Here is a 26,149-nt window from a genome sequence, read left to right on the forward strand (position 1 = left end):
AGGGACACAGGGATACACAGGGATACACAGGGATGCCACAGGGACGCCTCAGGGAAGGGGCGAAGCGCAGCGGGACACTGCCGCCCGGGCTGCGCGCGGACCCGCGTAGCGCCGCGCACTATTTACTGCCTCAGCTGAGCGCTCGGCCACGCCCCCCGCCGCCATTGGCTGACCGGGCGGAAGGCCCCACCAGTGAGGGCGCCCCGCGGTGATGGACGTGCCGGCGGCCGCCAATGGCAGCGAGCGCGGGCCGGGCCCGCCGGCGGCCGCCGTATAAAAGCGGCGGCGCAGCATCGGCCCTCAGTGCGAGCTACGGCAGCGCCAGAGCGGTAGCGCAGCGCTCCGCAGGCTCCAGCCCGCCCCTCCGCCGGAATCGCGCTCTCTGCCCGCCTGTCAGCATGAAAGCCTTCAGCCCGGTGCGGTCCGTCAGGAAAACCGGCCTCTCGGAGCACAACCTGGGTATCTCCCGGAGCAAGACCCCCGTGGATGACCCCATGAGCCTGCTGTACAACATGAACGACTGCTACTCCAAGCTGAAGGAGCTGGTGCCCAGCATCCCGCAGAATAAGAAAGTGAGCAAGATGGAAATCTTGCAGCACGTCATCGACTACATCCTGGACCTGCAGATCGCCTTGGACTCGCACCCCAGCATCGTCAGCCTGCACCACCAGAGACCCGGGCAGAACCCTTCCTCCAGAACTCCTCTGACCACCCTCAACACAGACATCAGCATCCTCTCGCTACAGGTAAGTGCCTCCCCCGCCGGCCCGGCTCGGGAGCTCGGGTGGGTCAGCGCTGTCCCCAGCGCGCTGGCGAGGTGACAGCGCCCGCGGTGCGCCCTCTCCGCGGCGGGGCTGGAGCGGGAACGGGGGGAGCGCCGCGGGACCCGGGACAGCCCGCTCCCGCCTCCCCAGTGCTCGGCCGCCTCGCCCTTACCCTGCTCTTGTTCTCTCGCAGGCGTCCGAGTTCCCCTCAGAGCTCATGTCGAGCGACAGCAAAGCACTTTGTGGCTGAATCAAACGGTGAGTGCAGTGCGCCTTATTCCTAAACTTCGGGTAAAAACTGCTTCCCCGGGGAATGGGAGGCGTGATGGCGAGTGCTAAAAATAGGTCCTAAAAGTTGATTAGGAGATGCCTTTGTAATCAGTAAGAAATGAGACTAATAACTGAGTCTTGAGGTCCTAAGTGTGTGTGTGTCGCTAAGGTTCATCCAGCAGCACAGGCTGCTCTGATCCTGCTCGCTGCTTAATGCAAATTCTTATCTGTTCTTGGAGTCTTAACTTCCTGGGCCAAAGTGACTGATTAAGTTGGGAATCTTGGCACAATTCCTTGAATTCTGTGATGTGGGATTGTCTGCGCTATCAGTTAAATAAGTGACTGCTTTTAATCAAATAATTGCTCTAAGAGGCAGACTGGCGCCTCTGAACATTGCGTTTACAGAGATCTAAATAAAGATTGGACTGAGAATCCTCTTTCTAGCCTTTCCCTGGAGTCTATGTTATTTTTATGTTCAATTTGTGCTCTTGAGAGCGAGTGTGTGAGCGTGTATGTGTTGCATCTGGACGCCAGGGTTTGCCCAATCTCTGAGTGTTTGGTTAAATGTTCAAACTGTGGCTTCCTCTCTGGCGCCAGTCTGTCCGGATCTCTGCCCTGTTAGCATTCTCCTAAATATGCCTCTTTTCAATCTCTTGCAGGTGTTCCACTGATGAGATTTTTTTTTTTTTTTTGCACAAGAAAATGTCTACAGGATTTTTTTTTTTTTCCGAGGTGCTGAATTTATTTTTCAGCTGTATCTGGAGGGGGGAAATTCACGTTCAAGTAAAAGGACCTTTTAAAATTATTAAAGAAGAAAAAAATCAAGATTGATCTTTATCCTCACCCCATTTTTCAACTTGGACTGAACCTAGTTATTTATGAAGAGACTCTTAAATACCCTTTCCCTAGTTGGAAGGCTTCCTTTATATACTATTCCCAACGTGGGGAGCGAAACAAAAATCTCACAAGGAGTTGCCCATTTTAAAGCAGACTTTGCCTTTTTTTCCAAAGGTGGAGCGTGAGTACCAGAAGGATCCAGTGTTCAGTTTTTTAGGAAAGTCTGTGGTCAGAAATTACCTTTTTGACTCAAACCTAGGACTGAATGCTGTGTATATATTTATATATAAATATATATATATATGAGTGAAACCTTGTGAACTCTTTAATTAGAGTTTTCTTGTATAGTGGCAGAAATATACATTTCTGCAAAAAGTGTAATGATGTACTTAATCATGCTAAACTTTTTATAAAAGTTTAGTTGTAAACTTAATCCTTTTTATACAAAATAAATCAAGTGTGTTTATTGAACTGATTGCTTGCTTTATTCTTTGGGGACCAACTGTTTGCTGGTTTTGATTTGTGTTGTGGTTTTCTTGCTTGTTTTTTTAATACTTATACATTCTGTTATGAATTTATCAAGTAAAAATTCAAATATGTAGAGATTATAAAGAATAAAATTACCTGAAGTGAATAATTCTTGTAACTTGGAAAATCTTATTTGAGTGTATATTGCAAACTTCTAAGTGATCTGCTTGTAAACAGTGTGAAAGGAACTAGAAAAGGAATTTATTACTCAGGGGATGCTATTGACAAAAGTTCTGGGAAATGTACAAAAGCAGTTAATCCTGAGGCATTCCCATGGAGTATTGCCTTTTTTCTTCCTCCCACCCCTCTGAATGATTCAGTTCGGGGTAGTTATGGCCCAGATCTGTTAATTTGTGCTTAGAATAATCACTCAGAATTAAGGGTTGTGGGTGGTTATTAGTCCCCCAACTATGAAATTTCTCTAAAAAGGCTTTGAATGTGAGAGTTGGTGATGCGTTAACATGGGATCTAGAATGATGAAGTGACTGTTGCCTTTCCTCACTGGAATTTTCATGCTTCCATGCAATATTTCAATGAAATGGGCTTTCTAATCAGTTGCAGCAGCTTCTCCATATGACTAAGATACTGAGAATTGAGCTAAATCGCTGTTGTGTTACTGATTAAACTTTGGCTGCTCCTACAGGGACTTTCCCCATAAGAATTAAATTAAGTTTGAAATAGGAGTCTAAATTCCTGAAAGCCAGAAACGGTTTGTTTCTTCTTTCTCATTTGCCCTTAGATAGCGATGAAATATCCCTTATTATTCCAGGGACACTTACTGTACCCTATGGAACCACTCTTCATTAAATATGTTTAGCTGTCATAAGACAGTGGATGTGGGAACTGCGCCTTATCAGATGACATTCTAATTTAAGCGCATGCATAGACTTCCCCGAAATTGGGAAGTTAAATTGTGGGTCCTACTTAGGAATTTAAGAGAGTCATTTGTAATCCGAACGAAAGAAACTTCCCTGGTGCTCGGGGTAAGTACAGCTCTCTGGCAGACACTCCGCTTGGGCCTGAGGGAGCTTGTTTAGGGTTTCTGTGCTCTGGGGACTCTTAGTGTGAAAGGCAGGAGCCTCACCTGGGGCCACTCACACTTTCCCCGGCGAACAGGTGGGTGGGTGGTGCTCTGGGGCGGCAGCAGCTGCCTTTCCTTGCCCTTGACACCAAATCCATTCACGTAGGCTGGGAGAAAGCCAACTCTGATCTCTTAATACTGACGCTGCCCTGCCCAGGCAGAAGCGCGCCCTCTCAGAGGATCAATGCAATCAGAAGACAAGAAGGGTTAGCAAAAGCTGGGCCGGGGCTGGGGGTGGGGAGAGAAGGACACGGCCGGGAGCTGATCTGCATCTCCCCGTGCCCAGCCCCGCAGGGATTAGGGAAATCTCCGTGCAGCACACCGGCTGTGCCTCCTGTGGCCAAACCTCGCTACTGTCAGCGCCCGGAGCGCAGAGCTTGCTCCAGCTTCGTGCAGCCATCGTTTAACCCTGACAGCCCACTAGTGAAATGCTTCATTGCCGCAAATCAGCACGCCTCAGTCCCTAAAATACACTCCTGTATATTTTACCCAGCTCTTAACAGTAGCGCATTCGGGGCTGTAGTCAGAGTATTGAGAACTTCGTTGTTCCAAACCAGTAACAATCCAACGCAATCGCCACCAAATTTCACCGTCAAAGCTAATTTTTCACTCTGCTGCTCAATTTAGGGTGAGACAACAGCGAGAGTCACTTTAAACTCACAGTTCATTTTGTAAAATGAAAGAGCTGCAACGGTCAGATCACTGTAATTATTTTAAGATCAGCCCCTTTAGAAACTAAGGCACTTACACTTTGATATTTTTAAGCTGCAGGATGATTAACACACTTGTAGAATGAAACCGATTTTCTTATCATGCATAGCCAAAAGAGAAATTCACAATTTACAAGGCGTGGGGAGCTGAGCAGGAAAACAAACAAACATGTTTTTCAAAATGTAAACTAAGAAAGGGGAAAAAATTTTCCTCTTTCAGAATTAACTAATTCCTCGACTTGACAATGCAATCCTATGATCAGACCTAGGGGCTTGGTGCTGCCTGAGAGATTCACTCTTTGGGCTTGTTCTTACGATTTTGTCATTCAAAGATAAATAGCAAGGTCAAAGCTGAGTGCCTAAAGCCTCAATATTAATTTTTTAAGTTTCCTTGAAGATGTGGGATTTCCTTATTACATACCGTTGTCATTGTCCCTCTAGAAAAATCTGTGAATTTTCGGAAAAATCTGTGACATTTTCACCACTTTCCCTGGCCCATTTACTGTGTCTGCACACAGCTGTTGTCAACAGCCCTGTTAACTGAGTAACAACAGATCAAGAGGACCTGCAGTCAAGAATGTGACAGCAAAATAGTTTGGGTGACAATCATATTTAAACTCTGCAATACGCTTTTGAGTATTATGCATGGAAGTTGCAAATGCACCTATAGACACTTTCACACGGTGGTGGGGGGAACAGAGATGCAACAAGAGGACTCTCGCATCTGGAAGAGAGGTTTCCAAACCAGACTTTGCTTGTGTATCGCCCTTAACAGCACATGGCCAAGCTCCCAACCTCATCCCAGTGAGGAATGGCCGGGCTCACACCCACGGGCGGGAGGAGTCCCTCCAGCCCATCTCCAGGTGAGGGAAAGGCAGAGAGCAGGCTGGGGTATGTTTACTCACCCCCCGGCAAAAAGCGTTGTGCCTCATCGCACCAAAACCATTCGGGAGCCGCTCGCAGGGCCCGTGGCGATATTTTGACAAAAACATGACCGAGAGCACTGTCTCGGAGCGCAGGCAGGACGCACCTTGTGGCCGCGTCCCCCGGCCGGGCTGGCGGCGGGCGGTGCGTGGAGGGCCAGTGCCACCCTCCGGGCCGGCAGCGCACCGCACCGCACCGCACTGCATCCCGGCACCGCATCCCGGCACCGCATCCCGGCACCGCATCCCGGCACCGCACCGCACCGCACTGCATCCCGGCACCGCACCGCGTCCCGGCACCGCACCGCATCCCGGCACCGCATCCCGGCACCGCATCCCGGCACCGCACCACACCGCCCCGCATCCCGGCACCGCACCGCACCGCACTGCATCCCGGCACCGCACCGCACCGCCCCGCATCCCGGCACCGCACAGCACCGCCCCGCATCCCGGCCCCCCCAGCATCGCTGCTCTGCTCGCCCCGGGAAACCGCGCTTCAGCCGACTCAGCTCTGCTCTGCCAACTTCATGCCCAAGAAGTGGCACGGTTTGTAAAAACCTGTAGAGAAATCTGCTTCGAAATACCAAATACTTTGCTCGCACCGCAATGGGAAACGCACCGTTTGATAGCACTAATTTGTATTTGATTCTGGAAAGTAAAACACCTTCTTTGAACAGTCTAGTATGTGTTAAGGATTCTTCTATATAACACTTTGCAGGCTGGATCAATTAATGCAATATGGGAAAGAGATAAAATTATAATTTGCTAATGAGAATTAGCTGTGAGTTAGCATCTCTTCCTGTGTTTACTACTGCCCTTGCTTACTTACAAGAAATAATTTACACAGCTTTTACTGGAAGCTGTAAAGAAGAGGGATAGCAGAATGCAACTGTTGCGTAGCAAAAGATTGGGTAAACTACATAAACACCTGCACTGAATTTTGTTCAGAAAACGGTTTTCATAAATGTACTCTTTAAAACTACTGCTTTGCAAAATTGTCAGTATTATCTGAATCTACAGAAAAATGAAAACGTTCCATCTTTGAAATCAAATTTGTTTTACCCACATTACCATATTCCTGTCTAGAAAGCCATTCAGTTATTATAATTCTAAAGTGTTGGAGCCAAATGCAAACACTATTTCAATAAAACAAAGCTGATATTGCAACAGCCACTGATTGTGTGAGCTGCTAGCTAAGATAAATTGAAGGAGAAAATAAAGGACAAAACACACAAGTGCAATTACTTTTGGAGTCAGTCATGATAACCGAGAGGAATTTATATTTCAATTGATGCTTGCCTTGACAAAAATATTTTTGAAGGGTGGACACTGCACAGGGCAAGGACTATGAAAAGGGCCAAACAGAAAAATTAATTGCACAGGAAGTGCTGCAGTGGACTTACTACTCTTAGGTGCCCTAGAAGACAACACTTTACTTGCTATTTCACAACAACACGATGAATGGATAGATAAAATGACATTACGTGAAGCTACAAGGCCTGTCCAGATTTGAAACAATTAAACTAACTGCATTACTTGCCAAAAAGAGTACATTTTTATAATTTCTAGTAAATATCACCACAAATTACACCATGTCTGTGATGAGCAGTTTTATGACTAGATCAGTTATTTCTCCTTAAAATTAACATCCTGAAACAGCTCTTAAGTTTTACTACTGATGTCAGAACTTCAAAAGATCACACAGAATTATTTGTATGTTTGGGGTTTTTTTTTCTTCTTTTTTAATAACTGGACTGTAAACTTGCTGAATTTTTTTTTTCATTTGGAAGAGAACAAATTATCTGGACATTTATCATCTTGCATCTGAGCAGACACGGGACCAGCACTACTGTCTCACTGAAGCCCACCTCGTGCAGCCTCTTGCTAACAGCTGCAGCATCCAGTGCTGAAGGAAGAGCACAAGATCAGCTTTGGGTGGTACTTCCTCCACTGAGATGTACTCTCAGCATCTCATGCTCTCCTAGAACATGAGCTTTCCTCATATTTTGGCATGGAGATTCAGTTTGATGCCTTGTTTGTCAATACAGAACTTCCATGTCCTACTGGACTTACAACTATCATCTTATTTTTCTCTTGTCCTGAGAAGAGGTGTAGTGCTCTGCAGGGGGGCAGAGAGGCAAGAAGATTTAAAAGGGAGGACAGAAGATTCATAAGACTGAGAATCTCCTGCATTAGACTGGAAAAGATCAAAGCAGCATATCTGGCCCTAAAAAAAGCAATGAGGTCAAAGTTTGAGTTGTCTTTTCAGTCTTGTGCAAGTTTCTTACACCCAGAGTAGAGAGCCCAACCTCCATCCCAGACAGACCATCTCACTCAGGCATGCCACAGACCTGAGCTGGGTTGTCAATGTCCAATACCAGCACCCAAGGGAATTTCAGTGTCTTACAAAACCTCTAACAGTGTCCTTCAGCCATATTTTCTGTAAACTTCTTTGCCTATACACAAGCTCTTTGTGACGTTTTAGAAATCTGTGCAGTACTTGAAGAGAAGAAGGAATAACAGTCTGCTGTAAACCAATGCAGAGAGCAGAGAATAAAGAACTGGGGCTCAACAGTTTTTGCCTTGTTCAGACCAGTAGCTTCACATTCAGCTGTCATATACTAATACCTCTAGAAAAGACAGTCTCACACAGCATCAGAAAGACACACAGACTTACCTCAGTGGAAATGGGAGGAAATATTTCTCATGGACATAATTTTGCAGGAGGTTAACTACCAGAGATTCTTATTTTCTATTCATTAAGGGTAGAAGAGGTTTGCTCCAAGAACATCAGTATACAAAAAAAAAAAGAAAAACCACCAAAAAACCAAAAACCAACAGACCAAGAATATGAACATGTAAGTATTTTTTTAAGTTCAGATTCAGTGTCAATGTGAGTTAATATACAGGAATAAAGTGATGGGCACGCTATTTCAGAAAGACTGGTCAAGCTCCACAGCTACATTTCACAACTTCTGAGAAAAGTATCTTCCTAGTGCTTTTGTATTTGTCCTCCAAGTATATGAGAACACAGTGCCACTGCTGGGGTTTGCTTGAGTTAAAAAAAGTTTGTGTAAAACTCATTAAGTAAATCTCCCATTAGTACTTTTCAAGAGATAAAACAGTTAGAAGGCTGGGTAAATCACATGCCAAATCTATAAACTCAGTCTAGCTGTTGTAAAAAAGCTGGTTTGCAGCACATAGATATTTCCACCCAACAGATATGAAGGTGCTACACATGTGGACACGTTTTTTACTAATCTTTACTAATTCCCATTTTGATCCCATTATCCCATCGTTGCAGTCACCACTCTTACAGAAAAAGCTGGGAGTGTTGATTGGACCTCATCCTGTAAGTATCAGGACATCACAATACCCACAAAATTGAATTATAAAACCCACTGTAAATCTGATTCCTCTGTCATTCAAAAATTTTAATATTTCCTTGGAGATTTAACTTTTTGACTGAATTATTTTAATTCATGCACCCATCTAAGTTTAAAAGATTAATTTAGAAGAAAAAGCTATGCTTAGAGGTAAAAAGGTTGGAAGTTTGGACCCTTGTAGTAAACATATACATAAAAACTGTGTTTTATGTACACACCACATCCAACATGCGATTAGCAGTTAATTGACAGCATGAAAACTATTCTCCTACTCTGCAAATCTGACACAGAGTGCCTCTAATATTGAACCGTATGGGGGGTTTTGGGCAGCTTTGAATACTTACTATTATTTTTATTACTGTTTTACAGGGCTTTGAGGTAAGCAGTGTTTTCAGAAAAGATACAAGAAAGGTGGCTGAAGAGTCAGTACTTGTCAGGGGAAAGGAAGCACTTCTGGAGAGATATCCAAAGGCAAAAACATACACCCAGACTGTGGCAGTCCTGGAAGGAAGCAGATTTGTTAGTTACGAGCCTAAAATAACCAAATTTTTTCAAATAGGAAAAGAAACTCAGAAGCCAGGCATCAAAGTGAGAAAACAAAGCAGATACTTTAGGATTTATTGGTCTTCCTCTGAAAAATATGAAGTGACAACACACTGCCACAAAACAATGGAAATATGACTACATGTGGGAGAAGGAGACAAGAGGGACACACAGGACAAAAAGAAAAAGTGATATCATGTATACAGACACACACACACACACAAGAAAATTCTGAAGAAAATTATTCTGCTGAGGGAAGGGAAGAAAAGTAGGATTTATACAAAGAATCACAGGTAATGAAAACATGGAAAACTCAATGACTGAGGTAAAAAAGAAGTGTCCATGTAAGAAAGAGGCAGAACAGAAGAAAGTATATTTGCAATGTAGAAAGTGAATGCAGTCACAAATTGTGCAAGAAAAAAAGCAGAGCTATTAGAACAAAAGTATGTAAAACTTACTTGTCTCGTGAACTCGGGAAGGAGGTGGACAGATTTATTCTTCAGCTTCTCTGAAGAGTTTTAAAATCCCTCTTCTAACTCCACAGTATTCATAAATATAAAATGTTAGCTCCAGCTGGCGTTGCACCTCAATCAGAATATTTTTTTTTTCCATTTTGGAGATTATTCACACTGCATAACCTATGGAAAATAAACTAGGATTTTAGCCCTTGATAACTATGCCTTCCATAATAGACTAAATTTAACATTTTCTAGGGAAAAATAAGATAATTAGCTGTAAAAGTATTTCTTTGAAACTTCCTTTTGCAGGTTCACTTGCTAGGAAAATTATGAATGAATCACCTTCAGTAACACAATTCCTGCCAAGCATACAGTATATTATCATAGGAATATATTATATATATTATAAATATTATCATAGGAAGATGTAATTAACTTAAAGCAGGGAGAACAAAAAGTAGGTCACCTTGGAGCACTTTTTTTTTTTTTTTTTTTTTTTAGATTCCTTGTTGGGGTCTAACAGATAGTGTTATTTCTGATTAAATCCTATGTATTTATACCATTCATGACCTCACATATGATTTTAGGGCGTTACCATAAATGTGTACATAAATAAGAAAAGAGGAGAATCTTTTTACACGGCTTATATTAGGAATAAAAAGTGAGGTTTTTTCCTTAGGAACTATATGGAGCAAAGTATGAAAAGGACTATGATTATGTCAAAAATAATAGACGTGATGAGCATCGTACAGTAAATGACAGAGGAAAGATGAACTGATGCTAAAACCAAGAGTTCTGTGATCTAAATTTCTTCATCAATCAGATTTTCCAATGACAGTCATTCACTAAGAAACAGTAACAGCAAGTTCTTTGGATATCCAGGTTCCAGGCTTCCAAAGGAAAATCAGCTCTGTAAGTGCTGGTTTTGAGGGCATTAATTCATGCAGTAACTCAAAGGTTAGCGAGGGAGCAGATGTGAAGATCCAGCATTTTCCTGAAAGATGAGACCTCTGGAGTACAAGTGGGAAGCATGACTGCTGTATGTGAGCAAGACCTAAGCAAACTTCCATTCTCTTCATTTGGGTACCAACACCAAAGAAGACTGTCCAGTACAGACTTCAGAGTAGGAGACAGCCATGGAAGATACACAAGGCTGTAGTGACACCTAAACCTTTGCAATCTGACTGCTCCTGATGCTTCAAACAGCTTTTTCAGTCATCCTCATCATCTGCATGAGCTGACCTGAAGGCACTGGACTGCAGCATACACATACCCAAAAACAAATGCTGAAGGGATTCAGTGGAGGTGTACTTGGAACTATGACTTGACATAATCAGTTATTGGATATTTGTCCTTATCTTTGAGACAGTAACACACTGAAACATGGGACCTAAAGGCAAATGTAGGGTAACTGTGTGGCAATTAGATGTAATCATCACAGAAAAAGATCACAAAAGAAGCACACTTCCAAAAAGACCTTCAGACAGAGAGCAACTAAATATTTTACTGAAGAGATATTTATGGATATTCTTCTGTTTCCTAGAGAGAAAAAAAAGTTTTATAAATGTAATCAATTTCAAGTTTTAGAAGTAACTAGTTTACTATCTCTTAGTCTCTGAACTATTGCTGAAATGTATTTTTAATTTTTTGATAAACTGATGGCTTCCAGAGCTTTCTTAAGCACTTAATTATAAGTCAGGTAAGAAAGTTCATTTCATTTGATTCCTGTAGAGTTGGTGAATGATTTAAGGTATCCATGAAAACACTTAAAAGCTGCAAAAACTTCTTACCTTTCCCTTCAAAGTTCTGGCATTTAAGCAGCTCAAACCAGTAATTTATCAGCTGTTGAAGCTTGAAGGGCTTCACTGATGTGGGGGGAAATACAATCTTGTGGTTAAGACTTTGAACTGGGAGTTATAAGACATAGCTCTTAGCCAAAATTTCCCACAGACTTTGTATATGACCTCTGCAAGTCATTCCACTCCTTCATGTCTCTATCCATCTGTAAAAATGGGAAATTTCATTCTCCATCTTGGGAATTCTTATGAACCAGCATGTCTGATACTGGGCCACCCTTGTAATAGTATCAATGGGAGCATCTTGAGCATTTGTCATGTGAAATTATACCCTTAACACACTCAAGCAATTGCCAGTCATGACTTGGGAGTTACACGGCCCAGAAGCCCAGCCAGAGTAGCATTATGTTTTACAGAGAGTATCAGTATCAATATCACTAGGAGAGATTGCATTGAAAGAGGCCAAAGAATCATCCTTATCCTCTTGAAAGCATTAATGAATGTAAGTTCAAGTCCTGGTTTTGTTTGTATCACTAAGTAAAAAAGAGGCAGGGAGAAAGCATAAACTCTGGGCAGCCACACATCTCTGTGTGAAGAAAAAGCAGTTTCTTTGGCCTGAATGTAGATCAGGTAACATGACTTTATGTTGACTGCATTTTGCTTCAACAAGCACAATTCACATTCTGTCTCCATTCTTACCATACTCCCATAGCAGGAATGAAACAACATCATGTGAACAAGAGCTTGAATGATGCTGTGATAAAGGAGGAACAGGACACTGGAATGCAAAATTTCTTAAGAAGTTAAAAAGTAAACAGCAAACAACCTTGTCTGAATTCTTCCCAGATTCATACATTTAATTATCAATGTTAATAATATTGTAACATGAATGCAAACACCCAACATGACAATAGGCTTGGCATGAGGTCACTCTGCAAAATACAAGAGTCATACTTGTGACTGGAGGTCTGACCATCAAGGGCATGAACAAGGAGCTATTAATCTGATATGCAAAATATACTGGTTTGCTCCTCCATTTGGATTGACAGTCACTGTATCCCATACAACTGGAACAGTCTGGGGTTATTGTTTTCTTTGCCTCCAACCAGAGTTTTGTCACCTGGCTCTTTCTATCTCAAACTGGGACCTTTTGCATTTGAACTTCTATTCATGGATCTGCTCAAAGGAGGAATTTGGCAACTTTTCCTCTTTCATGGGTATTTACATTGAGGCCTGCTCCATCAGTGAATTTTCCAGGAGCACACACATTTGGCACATGCTGTTTTTCCTTTGGGAATCCCGTTGGTGGTGAAGGCAGTGACAGCTGATGTTTGAAACAAATTACTGTGCATTTTGCCATATAAAACTAAAAAGTGCAAACCAGGGTGGCAGGAGGTCATCTTATGATTCATTCACTTATATTACTGTCAAACATTCCCAGTGAATGAAATTCCACAACTTGACATCATTGATATTGTTTTATTAGAAAGCTTTTATTTTCAGAATATGGGGGAGGGATTTCCACCACAAATTAGAAACTGATTATTTTGTGCTCCACTGACAGAGTTTATAATCTTTGTGTAACAACATTTTACATATGAAGAAATCATGTCCGTTCAACCTTCCTCTAAATCCAACTCTTTCAATATTACATACCTTGAAAGTCATATTTCCTACATGTTTTTGCCATCCTACTCCATTGCTTATTAAAGTTGCTCAGGTCTGGACACAGTACACCTTCACCAGCGGGACATACCTCCCCTGGATTGGATAACACCCCTATTAATTCACCCATCAGACATTTCCTTTCTTCCCTCTCACTTCCATAATATCACTTCTTCACTTACTACTGGTTTAGTAGCCACACTAAAACCCCATTGTCCTCTGCAGTACTTCAGTGGCTTATAATCAATTTTATATTTGTGGATTTGATTTCACTTTTGTAAGTGCAATACTTTATGCTTGCCTTTACTGAATGACATCATGTTAATTTGCAGTCTTCTATGTATCAAGTAGGTCTGTCCTTTGAGATTAGATGGGTTCAGACAATAGCAAACTCTGAAATTCCACCAATAAATTTGCTAATTGAGGTACTGAACAAGAATGGACCAAACAGACCCCCATGTGACCCTATTTTGACATGAAATAACTGATGATCACTCCAGGTTTATCTTTTTGAGGGTCATTCCTGAAAACATAATATTAACTTTCAAACTGGAAGTTTAAACACCTGATGAATAATAAATAAAGTTCTTCCAGATGTCAAAGTAAAGATAATTCTCCAGGCCCTCCATTTTTACCTTGACTATGAGTCCAGGTAGTCCTCTGCTATCTTCTAATAGCTGTATCTCTATGATACAGCTATCTCTCCATTTCTCCAAGAGATTTGATCATGGTTTATAGATTGTTTTGACTGGATCAGTAATTTCAACAGGAAGCAAACCTTGGCCATACTAACTCGAGGCAGTCACTGAAAGAAAAATAAGTATACTTAAGTTACTATCTGGACAAAAAAAATATTGGCGTGCTAGACAGGTCTAAATGTTCAGAACCTCCCATTTCTGATCTCAAAAGTTTTCTTTTTTTAATGATTATTGATTTCCTAGTATTGCAGAATTCCCCTGCATAATTTAGCTTCACAAGATAATTGGAGAGAAGAAAAATACACAAGCCAAATACTTATGTGGAGTCAATTTATTTTGATTTTATTTGTTTCTGCCTGTTTCTTTTCAGAAGGCATTAAAAATAGCTAAACATGAATGAATTTTGAAGACTTTTTTTCAGAATTTTCAAATCCAAATAATTCTAAGCTATCTGAATTGAATACATTTCAGTGTTACATAGCATCAACTTGGAAGATTTTAATGACTAGGCTCAGTAATTCTTTTCCTGATATCTTTCTTTAGCATTGATTTACTTTCTTAGAAGTGTTGTTCATTTACATATTTATATTGTAATTGCACATGTTCCCAGGCAGTTAAGAATTTTCAACCTTTGCACTACCCACGGCATGTATTCACACCACATCCTCACACATACTTCAGATACAGGTGCTGTGTCATCTCAGTCCTGGCTCTGCTACAGAACTCCAGAGTTCTCAGAAAGTCTTGCCCTTTGGTGCAACCTATGAATAATTTTTTTCTCCATTTTTAAATGTATATTTAAACATCTCCATGCATTACTGTCAGTGACCTGGAAAGAGGTGTCACAGTCCTCATTCTAAGACTGACAGATCAATCTTAGAAGCTTAGCAACAACTTCTAGATTCCTGTATGGTGCCATAACTCTTGCTGAGTGTCAGCTCAAAGCCTGTAGGCTCTGCTCCGAGCAGAGAAGAGCTTCACAACTATCTGCAGTGGAGACTCTCAGTGGTTGGCAGAGTTCTGATGAATTGCACCACTCTGGGCAGATTCCACCACAGACTTGTCATAAATCATCATCCTGTTTAGCAGCCTTTACAGATAGCATTGCTTTGCTACTGGCACGGTCCTGACTTGATCCTGTGAAGACAAAATCACCCCCTTGTATCATCCTGGCCGTGAAAGAAAGGCCTAGGTATGGGAGGCTACATAAAATTGCATTCCCTAGCTAAAATAGAATTGCTTGGGAAGAGGGGAAGCTATAGGGCTTCATGGCTGCTTTATCAAAAAAAGTGGCAGTGGCAGAAATAGTCCCAGGTGTGGATTTCACCTGCCCTCCCAAACAGTGTTACAATCTGAAGAGCCATGATCATGAATGGCAATGCTGTGAACTCCACCAAGGCTGTTTCCTGCAGCCCTAGTCCTCATCATTGCCTGGTTTGTTCCCGTTGGTCTTCCACACTGGAAAAAATTGAATCCAACCTGGAGAACCACTGAGAACACTGAACTGAACCTGTGTGACTGGAGCACCAAGGTAATGCTGCCAAGTGAATGTGGAGCAGACAATGGGATGGTTGAGCTTCTTCAGCTCCAACAGAAAGTCCAAAGCCTGGACACTCAGCCGAGAGAGAAGAAACAGAAGGCTTTATGGAGCATTCTCTCACAGAGCCCTTTATGCTCTTGGTGAAGATCTCTACCATAGCATGGGAACATCAATACTCTAACCCTAGCACACACCCAGTACTCACATTGAAATAGGAAGGTTGAGTGGACTAGAATAGGTGAAGAATTTTTCAGCAGATCAGAGAGAGATGTTATTTAGAGAATTGTTACTGACACATGGATACAGAAAAATAAACCAAAAAAACCCCCAAAACAAACCTAAGGTTATTTTTCCAGAAATACTAGAAAGGAGGTCATGATAGTAGGAGGGTAAGTGTGTAAGTATTCTGTCCAACTTTTCACAGCCTGAAAAGATTCCTGAAGAGAAAAAACTAATAGGATTCTGTCCTCCCCTGTACTCCAGGGACTATTTAAATATAGGTGATTTTTTTCTTTCTTTTTGTCTACTGTCCCTGAAACTAATAAAAAAAAAACAAACCAAAAGCAAAAAGAAAAAACCAACCAACCAAACAAAAATCCAAAACAATAACAACCAAAAAAAAAAAAGAAGAAAGAAAAAACCCACAAAACCACGAAGAACCATAAAGTAGTTGACAGAACCTGAGCTAACAGATCTTATGTTTTAGAAGCCAGGTAGAAGCCAGATACTCAAGCAAAAAGAGTCATGATGATTCATCTCAGATGAGCAGTGGCAGGTCTCTGTCAAAAGACAACTAGTCCAAACAAAAGTAACCTGCATTTTTTTCAGGAAGTCCAAATAATTTCAAGGATGATAATAAAATAACTGTTCCCATAGTGGAAAATTACAGAAGTGGGACTACTTTCCTGAACTTGAATTTTATGCATAAATACCTTCCCTTGCAAATCTGAGATGAATCACCATTGTACCTTTTGCTTGAGAGTAAAATGTGTATGCAGATAAATTGGTTCCATGGATCTCAGTTTTGCAAAGTACCACCAGGTGCTTAAAGAAATTACTGTACAAAGAGACCTGCAAGTTGATGTGAAGACAAAAAATATAAAATAAAAATTACTGAACACCGTAGCCATGGACAACAAAATTAAAGACTCCAGTTCATATTAGCATATAAAAAGATCTGATGAAGCTGAGCTAGTCTGTCATCAGATGGAAGAGAGGCAGAAGGTAGCACAGATGGTGAAAACAGAGGAAATTATTCATGGTTCCTCGTCACACCTTGAAAGAAGCTATTGAAAAGATGATGTTGAAAATTAAGACCAGAAGGCATCCTGGAACAACAAAACCTCTAAACCCTCCTTTATATTCCAAAGGTGTAAATATGTCCTGAGGTTAAATAGGCTCATGGTTTGATGATCTTCCTTTTACAGAAAATTAAAAAAATCAAGATTTCATTTTATCTTTCAGAGTAAAAACACCTGAACACCAAAGGTTGACTCTTGAGTCTTTAAACAAATGTAGAACCTTTCAGATTCTTCAGATTACTTGAAAGCAAGGGCTAAAATGTCCTGCACATGACACTATTTGCAGTGCCACTCAGACCTACATCATCAAGCGTAATTTGGAGGATCATGAGGTAAATTAACCCTTCCTGCATGCAACCTTTAAGTTCTTCTAGAATCTTAACAGGCTACTTAGAAAACAGATGAGCTGACAACTGTCCTTATCCTATGAGCAATCATTGCCTGATTATTTACCAGAAATAGCTGCAAGGAAACAAAGAAGCAGATTTCCCCCCCACTAAATAATTTCGAAGGTTTTTCCATTGCCAGATATAAATTAGTGGAATTTTTTTTACATGTGTCCACAATATCATCCACAATAAAGATATCAGATAAAATGTATTTTAAAACCAGTTTTGTGGACCGTGGATATGGATATCCTGTGAATCTTCCAGGACCCGAGGAGGAGGATGGACTGAAGTGAGAAAAAAAATTATTGTAGAACCTAGAGCCTCCCTAAGCTGTAAAACCTTCCTAGGGTAAAAAACCCTCACCAATTAAATATCCTCATCCAAGCAAAAAACATCACCACCACTGCAGTAAAGAGCATGTTCTACCTGAAGTGAAAAAATTGCAGTGCACAGCAGTTCTGAGGGTATCACGAAAAAGTTGGAGAAGGTAAGTCACACTGTCAGCAACCGAAGCCCCAACTACCAGTCAGGTGTTGAGGCAGAACTGAAACAGTTCCAAGTACATGATGTTCTCGTGCACAGAACAAGACAGGACAGGAGCGTGTCCGATAACAAGGGAAAGCAAATATATACTCAGTACAAAATTACTGCCATGCCCAAGACATTCAAAGCTACAATACTAAGGTTTTGTCAAAAGAAGAGGACCATAAATAGGCTGCAAGGTTTATTGGCAAATAGGGATCATAAAGAGGATGGGGGGGGAATGCTGGAAAATGAGAAAAAGCTAACTTAATAGGAATCTTCAGTGTAGATTTCTAGGCTTCTTATTGTTGAAATGAACATAAAATAAAGGTGGTCTTTCAACAAAAGTCCATTTTGACTGGCACATGAAAGCTCAGGACTCTCCTACAAAATACATGTAATTCTGTATTCTACCACTGGTGAGGTGGGAAACGATTTTGGGTGTCCAAAATGAAGCTAGGGAAATTTTGCTGCCTCTCAAAAGTACTGTAACACATTAGGAAGATTTGACGGTACTGCAATATGTAGACATATTCAAGAATATAGATTGCTTTAAGCCAAGCACAAACCTTCACATTATTTCAGAAGAAATATCCAAAACCAAAAAAGTTAAATCTCTGCTGATTGCTTCCCTGCGGTTTAATTACTGAGGCAAGGCAGTAAGGCATCACAGAATTTCCATTTTAGTTTAACTGTTCCCCACAGTCAGTATTTTATGCCTTTGTTTTTATTTCTAGGTTCCAGGGACATATACAAACTATTCAAACTCTTCCTTTTGTTTTCTACCCTGAGAAATCCTGGACACAAATAAAAATCATATAATGAACCACTAGCATTCCTTTCCTCCCCTTCTCTTTCATAAACAATAAACTTATTGTACTCTAGAAATTATATGCAAGACACTCTGGTTTACTCACAAAAATAATTCTGCAATCCAGGTTACTTCTGTAAGAAGCAATGAGGATATGCAACGTCAATAATCATACCTGAAACACGAAAGAACCCTGAACACTGTGCTGCCTAACAGCAACACTAAGAATCCACGTAACAAAAGGCAGGCTCAATTTCTGGAATCTCATCTTTAAAACAAATATACACCAACTCTCTGAGAGAGGCTGAAATGGCTAATGGCTTAACCATTGTTAAAATCCTCGAAGGACTTCTGCCCCCTACGGCAAACTGCAGAGAAGCAGCTGTTCATGTGTGACCACCGCAGCCAACAGACTGGAGTCTGGACAGTGAGGGCACTTGAGATAAGATAAAGCGGTGCTATTGTCCAACCATCCCAGCTCTGGGGAGAAGAATGTATCCACAAGCGATGCTGCAGGACAGACTGGAATGCTGATGGCTCAAACATTCAGGAGCAAGCTGGCGATGTGCAAAGTACCCGCCCAGGTGCAGAGGGCGAGCACAACCCACAGGCTACAGCCGGTGTTGAACGAGATAAAGGAAAGGGGCGAACCCCGTGAGGTGGGAGACGCGGAAAGTGTCTTTTTGTCCTTACTAAAGTGACCTCAGCTATGGTAACTCCCTTGCCGGGGAAGTTCCGGGACATTTGCACTCCGCCTGAAGGATTTCATCTCTGCTGATGGGCCTTGATGGACTCGCCCTAGCTCACGACATAGAGAGCTCTAATGTTTTAGAAGGTGCCAAAGGCTTCCCTAGGGTCCCGTGAACCACAATTCATCCACAACCATCATCCAGTGTGAAACTCCCAGCACCAGGAGGTACTTGGGCGCTCCCACCTGAGCCTGAGTGAACATAAACCCAACAAATGTTGTGTTTTAGCGGGTTTTGTGCAACTCCTCCCACCACCTGATGGTCTGCAACACTACTTTGACCAACAGACGTTGTAACTGCAACAACCAATTGTTGTAAGGAGGCCTTTCGGTGGTGAAACCTTTCCACACTTGTCCCTTCCTTAAACATTTTTTAAGTGTATATTGTCATATTACTATAGATAATAAGAACCAAAATGGTTACATACCTGCTTTCCATTGCAACCAAACTGTTCTGCAATAACCCCAACATACATTTACAAACACCAATCATTGTCTTTCACTCTAATCTGCCCCAAGGCATCCATTAACAGGAATCTGGATTATCCTTAACTTTCCGTGGGTGGGTTGTAACACTCTCAATTATAACCTTTTGCTACGTAAAATGTCACACAACCTCTCACGTGTCTTTTCTTCCCCCCAAAAGACGTCGTTCTTCTAAAATACCCTAGGGACTTCTCCTTTCCCCTTGAGAAGAAGGTGACCCGAAGATACGATAAACTAAGAGAAGGAAATTGGCCAACAGAACTTCCTCTAGAAGTTTATCCATTGTCACTATCACAACAATTTGGGGGAGAGAACACCACCTGTTAATGCTTTTTAAGGCCCAGACATTTGGTGTTGTCAGTATCAGTTTACTTAAAGAACTACAATCACTTGTGACTGCAAAAACATTGCTAAGTATCCTGTAGCTCTGAGCCTTACTTCATGGAAAACATGGAAAATAAATTTCTAAACCAAAACTTAACCAAAACATTAAATGTATCACAGGAGTCAGACCCACACATGAAAAAATAGTAGATTCAAAGCCTGGAAACGTGATTTGATATTATTTATACAATGAATTTTTTTGAGAACCCATTTTCCGTTTTTTTTTTTTTCCCCCTTCTGTTTAAAATTCAGAAACCTGTGTGAATATGTCAATCTTATGAAACTGTTCTGTATTCCTAGGGAGAAAGATTCTAAGTAAAATTTTTCCCAGCCCTGCCTTTAATCTGATTAAATGGGCCTTAAGAAAGATAACTGAAATCTAGAAAACACAATGCACAAGGCTGCCAGAAAACAGCGTGTAAGTTTAGCACAGTCTTTCCAGTCTTCTCTGCTTAACTGGAATTGGAATTTTGCTCTAAGTTCTCCTCACTACAGCTCCTATATAGCACAGAGAAGACCAAATTCCCAAAAGAAGTCTTTATCTTTCATGAATTACTACAATGTTTTTCTCTCATGTGTCTGAAAATTCACTACCTGGCACAAACGCTCCTATTTTACCACCACTGCAGTTTTCATTTGTGAGACCTCAAATATTCAGATACTATTTTTCCTTGGCAATTTCTTAGTAATGTGCTTAAAAACTTTAATAAACCTGCAACAGATGATAAAGCTGATCAAAATGATCAAGGCCACAGGGTGCAACATGCTGAACTGTGGCTCCTCTGCTTGTGTTATCTTGTGGCCACACAAAGAACTTCCCATATTCTTACAGCAAGGTCCAGAAAGCTTCCCATGAGAGCTGCACATGTAAGGAAGAGGCTTTGCGGATTCTGTTGACAGAAGTGAACAGTTGAGCCCCAGACCACAAGAGAAACCAGCTCTTTTCAGCATTCTGGATAAACCCATGCTAAGTGTGTCTCAGGAAAATTTCCCAAAGCTTATATACATTTAAAAAAAAAAAGGGAAGAAACCAAACCAATTAACAGTATTCAAAAGGAAAACTTAAGGAAGGATTGAAAACTTACGAACATCCTGTACCTATTCTGCTCTATGGACAAAGTCACACAGGGTGATCAGATATCCCAGAGTGATCAGAACAGGCACAAACTTGGAAACTTATCTCCCAGATCTCCAAGAATTTTATCAGACCATCATTTTGCTGCAAGTTTTACAAGTGAAATGTAAGAATTTCCCTCTCCCACTTCCTCAGAAACTGCAACCCTGGAAAAGGCTGGCAAATAGCCACACGAGTCTCATATAAAACCTGGTATGTTACTTGCATCCAATTTTTTCTTCCAAAAGTGATTTACTTTCACCCTACCATGCAAACTTATCCAGGCATCATAACATGAGGACAAGCCAAACTGTGCTCTAAAGATTCAGTTAGAAAAGGCAGTCATGGTTTCAAGTTCCTGTATGTTCAGCCATCCAAAATTAGAGTGGATACACAAACTATCATTACAAGAGTTATGGAAAGCGGCAAGTACCAGAAATAAGTTTGCAGTTGTCTTATTGTTTTATACTCTTCATTAATTTCCATTCTCCGTGGAACTCTTGGGTTCCATGATTCCCACAAGTCACAGAGCTAACATTTAGTATTTCAACACTGGAAATTGTTTATGGTTTCTTAACTCAAAAAATTGTGCAACTATGCAAGCAAGTAGCCATAGAAACTGTGGGAGAGAAAAAACTTGAGTTTCAGCTAGGAAACTGCAGGGTATTTTTAATTCTTGCAAATGTTATTCTGTTATATTCTACATGTGAAAAAATAGTTAAACATTTACAGTAACTAGGATACATTTCTGTTATGTACTAAAGGACACTTCTTACTATTGTGCTCTATTAAGTACTCCATTTATTTGTTTTTCCTCTCTCCCTTTATCATACTACCGCAGTTTATTGTTAGCTTATGAACACCTGTATAAAAATTTAAAAGAAAAATGCATTCTGTCTAGTTATTTTTATGCAAGTAGATTCTGAGAGTCAGTTATATTTATCGTCCTGGTAAAAGCCAGCTTTTGTGGCATGCTGCCCTAAGACTGGCTATGAAGCATTCATATTTCCCAATTCTAGGAACTTTGCTAGGAAGGCATTAAATAACAAGTCCATGAACACATTTAAATATATGAACTACAGCCTGCATTATTATATAATGCAGTTAAAGCAGTCCATGAAACTGGACTGAAGCACTGTATGGAACTGAAATGACTGTAGGTACCCACATCCCATGTGTGACATGGATCAACATACCCAAAGGGAGAATTGCATTATGTCCTGTGTCACTTTACACAGACACTTTGCTTATAACTATTGTTTTCTATTGGTGTTAAGCAATTACACTGGAATTAGTGAACACAAGACAGAAACACTGAAAAGTTTTCCACTCAACCACCTCTTTCATCCCAATGTTGGTATTTTATGAAGACTTAAGGGATAAAACTTTTAGGAAGAAAAAGACCTCAAAACCATAAAAAAATCTGACAGTCATCTATTTGGAGGACCTAGACAAAAATATGCAAAATAATTGGTGTCTTTCATCACTCCTGTGTGGATGTCTAAATGAAGAAGGCTACACTTGTCCTCTCTTACAAAACAATGATTCTAAGTATCTTTCTGGCAAAAGCTTTTACATCTCAAAAATGTCTGAAAGCAGAGTAATGTAGTCTTATTTTTAAGATGAAGAACCCAACAAAAAAACTGTTCCCAATGATTTGGCAAAGTATCATGAAGGCTTTGGGGGCTTATTTTGTTCTGGGAGGCTTTTTGGCTGAACTATTAATCTAATAGTGCACACTAGTTTCCAGTACTTCTGTAACACCCTGATAAGTAAATCTTAATTCAACCAAAGAACACACCAACCGAATCTAGAAGCGTACAGACCACATCTCCAGTCCCGTTAAGTATAAGACATCCACGGAATGAAAAAATAGAAAGCCAAGATAAAGGCAGTTTTTCTGTTGACTCTGGCATAGAAATGCACCCTCTTGATTTGGATAACAAAGGCCAAGACCACAAGGCCCCTTGGGAAGCATCTGGTTGGAGATGCACTGGGACACAAGCAAAGCTGCACAGAGCTACCAGCACATGTGACTGCCACAAACACTGGAAATACTGCTCTGGACTAGTGGAAGGTAACCACTGCTCTGCAGCTCACAGCACTTAATTTAGAAACGTCTGCTTTGGCAATTAAATTTATCAAATGTATTTTTATACTTGATGATTATTTAGTTTTAGTAATTATATTGGTTTAATAAATTTTAAAAAATTAAATCTGTGAAGTACTTTAACCATAACAACATGGATTCAACATTTTTATCAAGTGAAGAAACAAAATACTGCAAATAAAAAGAAATTTGGACACAAGCCCAACATGCCAATTTATTTTTTATTTTCTTTCTACTAGCACACTCTAGCTTGAACAATTCTTCCTCAAAACCATGCAGATTTCACTGGACAGTACAAGTATTTACTATAACATCATTCAGGTACATTACTTAGATGATAAAAAAATCTTCAAACACTGTACTTCAGAAATAAAGAAGCTGGAGTACAGCTTTGACAAGATTCCAAAAGGTATGCATTAGTTTTGAAATGGCAAACATTGCTTATTTTTTCTTTCCAATAACCAAATGATAAACACTGTACCAAGGAAAACCACACACAGCCACAAATGCTTCATAAATTCAGACATCATATTCATACTTTATCCTTACAATATTTTAATGTGGTGGCTGCATCTACTGAGACCATCTATTTAGTGACTGCAAAATTGCGTACCAATAATAAATAATGGATCCACTAAGTTGATGATAAGGTATTACCTTATAAGTAACTGCCAATTCCAGTGACACATCAAGACAACATTCCTCACAAACCTTACCAGCACTCTACCCAAAGTTCACAAATTCAACAGTAACTACTGAACATACAGAGAGCAAAAGCATACATTTAGCCAAAAAAGTATCTTAACACTCGAATTTCAACATACGTAATATATGTTGCACACATTAATTCACAAATTAACGCAAAGTTTGGTAAGGATGTCACAGGTTGTGATATTAAATGTTCTGGCATCTTGTACATCAAATGGCAAGAACGGACAGTATTAACTTTACTTGTAAGTACGGAGAATTAATAGAATGTTTAGAGGGGACAAGTAATACATATCCCAGCAGTAAAGGAACATCACATCGTTCTTTTCATAATTAAATCATACTTCTGTAACATCTGCCCCTGACTAAGCCTTTGCACAGTGTTTTAACACAAAACTGGTTTTCCATGCTGACAACTATCGCTTTTGTATGTGGGGAAGGCCTGAAGTAGTTTGCTTCTTGTAAAAATTACCCCTCCTTTCAGAGAAAATGGAAATAATCTAGGCCTTCTTTTACAATATTGAAAGCTTGAACTACAGAGCTTAACAAAACCACAGACTGACAAAGAATTCCAAGCTACAATTCATGGGCATATTCCTTTTAATCTGGCTGCTTTTCACAGGATACTCTCTCTCTCTTCTCCAAAACCAGCCCCCTCTGAGGCAGCAACGGTGTGGAGCTCCGATGAATCTTTTGAAAGCCTGCTGTAACTTGAACGCTGGCCCCGCTTGTGAGCAGCCGTCTTCAGGTTCTCATTCTGAACTGCAGTTGAATTGGAACCCGAGCCAGGGTGAAGGATAATTTGAGATGGATCTCTGATACCTTGTATTTCTTCAAAATTTTGATTAGCTCGATTGCTTGGAGCACTGTTGTTATTTAGGGTGACTGTACTAGGGGTTCTGTTTAAATTATAGACTTTCTGGCAGGCTGGCCAGCTCTCTTCAGGGCTACTTGCTATCAGGCTGCTTTCAGAAGGGCTTTTCTTATCTTCAGAGCAAATAGACATGCGAACCACAGCTGGATCTTGAAGACCACTAAGGCTGTGTGGAATTCCTCTTTTTGCACTGTGACTGTCATCTTCAAGCTCAATGAGATTGGCCTTTTCAAGCTGTGAATCATCTGCTCCTTCATTGTGGAGGGAATGATTTGGAGAACTTTCGTTGGATCTTACACCAGAGTCAGATGAATCTTTCTTATCCAAAAGGGCATCTGTCAAATACTCCTTTGCTTTGATGAAGGTTCTAATAGGTTCAGAACCATGTTCTGGAGATTTGGGCTGCTTCTCTATTTTGATATCTGTTTTCTTATCTTTACCCTCCTTAAGAAGTGGAGTATTATCTGATTCTTCAGTTCCTGACTCATCTTCATCACTGGGAAGTTTCTGATACCGGAGAGTAACTCCCTTAAGCTTTAAATCTGCAGCCTGGAAAATACTTGTTCTTTCTGAAGACTTCTTTCCTGGGAGAAGCTTGGAACCGGACTGATCAGATTTTTCATCTTCTTCTGTAATAGGATCCAGGGGAGATGCATCACTAGTAGAAACACCTGAAGTACTGTAATCAGCAACATCATTCCTCTTTAGCAAAAAGGACTTTCTTCCATCATCTTGTTTCTGTTCACCATCTTTTCCTTTTTCCTGTTCTGCACTGGAGTGCAGGGAGCCCCCCGAGGTGCTCTGGCCCATGTAGAAAGCACTTGAGCTATGAGGGGAGGACCTCCCACTTACTGTGGTAGAATTGGCACCTCCTTCTAACTGTGACATTTGAGCAATATACTCTCTGTATGCATCTCTGTACTCTGCCTGCACCTTGTCAGTAAGCTTTGATATTTCAATACTAGAATCTTGAGAGTTAAGGCTTGAAAGACTTGGAGTTCTACGAGTTTGTGACTGGAAAAAAAAAAAGAAGAGAGAGATAACAGTTAAATGAACTGTTTACTTTTATTGATCTTCTTAAATGAAATAACTCAGAGCATTATGTACTTAAAGAATTCTTTTTGCTGCTGCAAATAAGATTATGCAAGTGAAATTGTAAACACTTCAATTAAAATATGCTTACTATAATCATATATATGCAATCACGCACACACACACACACACAAAATTTATAAAGTATTCTTATGGTTGGTCCCCGTAACGGAAAATTTCCGCAAAACAAGCATTTTATCCAGTGCATTTGAGGCTCTCTTGAGCATATAATGATAAAACTTGACTTTGTATTTCAAGATGGGCTTTTCTAATACATTTCATACATTTACAAAATTAGCAACGACAGCAAGAATTCATCTAAATGTTGTTCATCTCAAAAACATTTTTAACACCCCCCCCCTACATATTTCAATATATCCTGGCAAAATTCCATTGCATTTATCTGATTTC

General features: G+C 40.6%; 2 protein-coding genes across 5 annotated transcripts in view; one reads left to right on the top strand and one right to left on the bottom strand.

The window, feature by feature from the left end:
- Positions 1-308: 308 nt before the first annotated feature.
- ID2 (inhibitor of DNA binding 2) lies at positions 309-2,508 on the top strand. Its single transcript, XM_085056816.1, has 3 exons — positions 309-746; positions 958-1,022; positions 1,694-2,508. Exons 1-2 carry the CDS (start codon positions 399-401, stop codon positions 1,012-1,014), a joined length of 405 nt encoding a protein of 134 aa, XP_084912942.1. The 5' UTR covers positions 309-398; the 3' UTR covers positions 1,015-1,022; positions 1,694-2,508.
- A 20,763-nt stretch (positions 2,509-23,271) lies between these two features.
- KIDINS220 (kinase D interacting substrate 220) overlaps positions 23,272-26,149 on the bottom strand; it is a 74,193-nt gene continuing 71,315 nt past the window's right edge. For all 4 annotated transcript variants that reach the window (XM_085056820.1, XM_085056819.1, XM_085056817.1 and 1 more), the window contains one exon: positions 23,272-25,660. In XM_085056820.1, the coding sequence (XP_084912946.1) occupies positions 24,389-25,660 (1,272 nt within the window). In that variant the 3' untranslated portion in view covers positions 23,272-24,388. The remainder of the gene's footprint in view (positions 25,661-26,149) is intronic.

Source organism: Lichenostomus cassidix, chromosome 3 (genome assembly GCF_008360975.1).
Source record: "Lichenostomus cassidix isolate B80296 chromosome 3, HeHo_3.0, whole genome shotgun sequence".
In the NCBI taxonomy this organism is placed as follows: Eukaryota; Metazoa; Chordata; class Aves; order Passeriformes; family Meliphagidae; genus Lichenostomus; species Lichenostomus cassidix.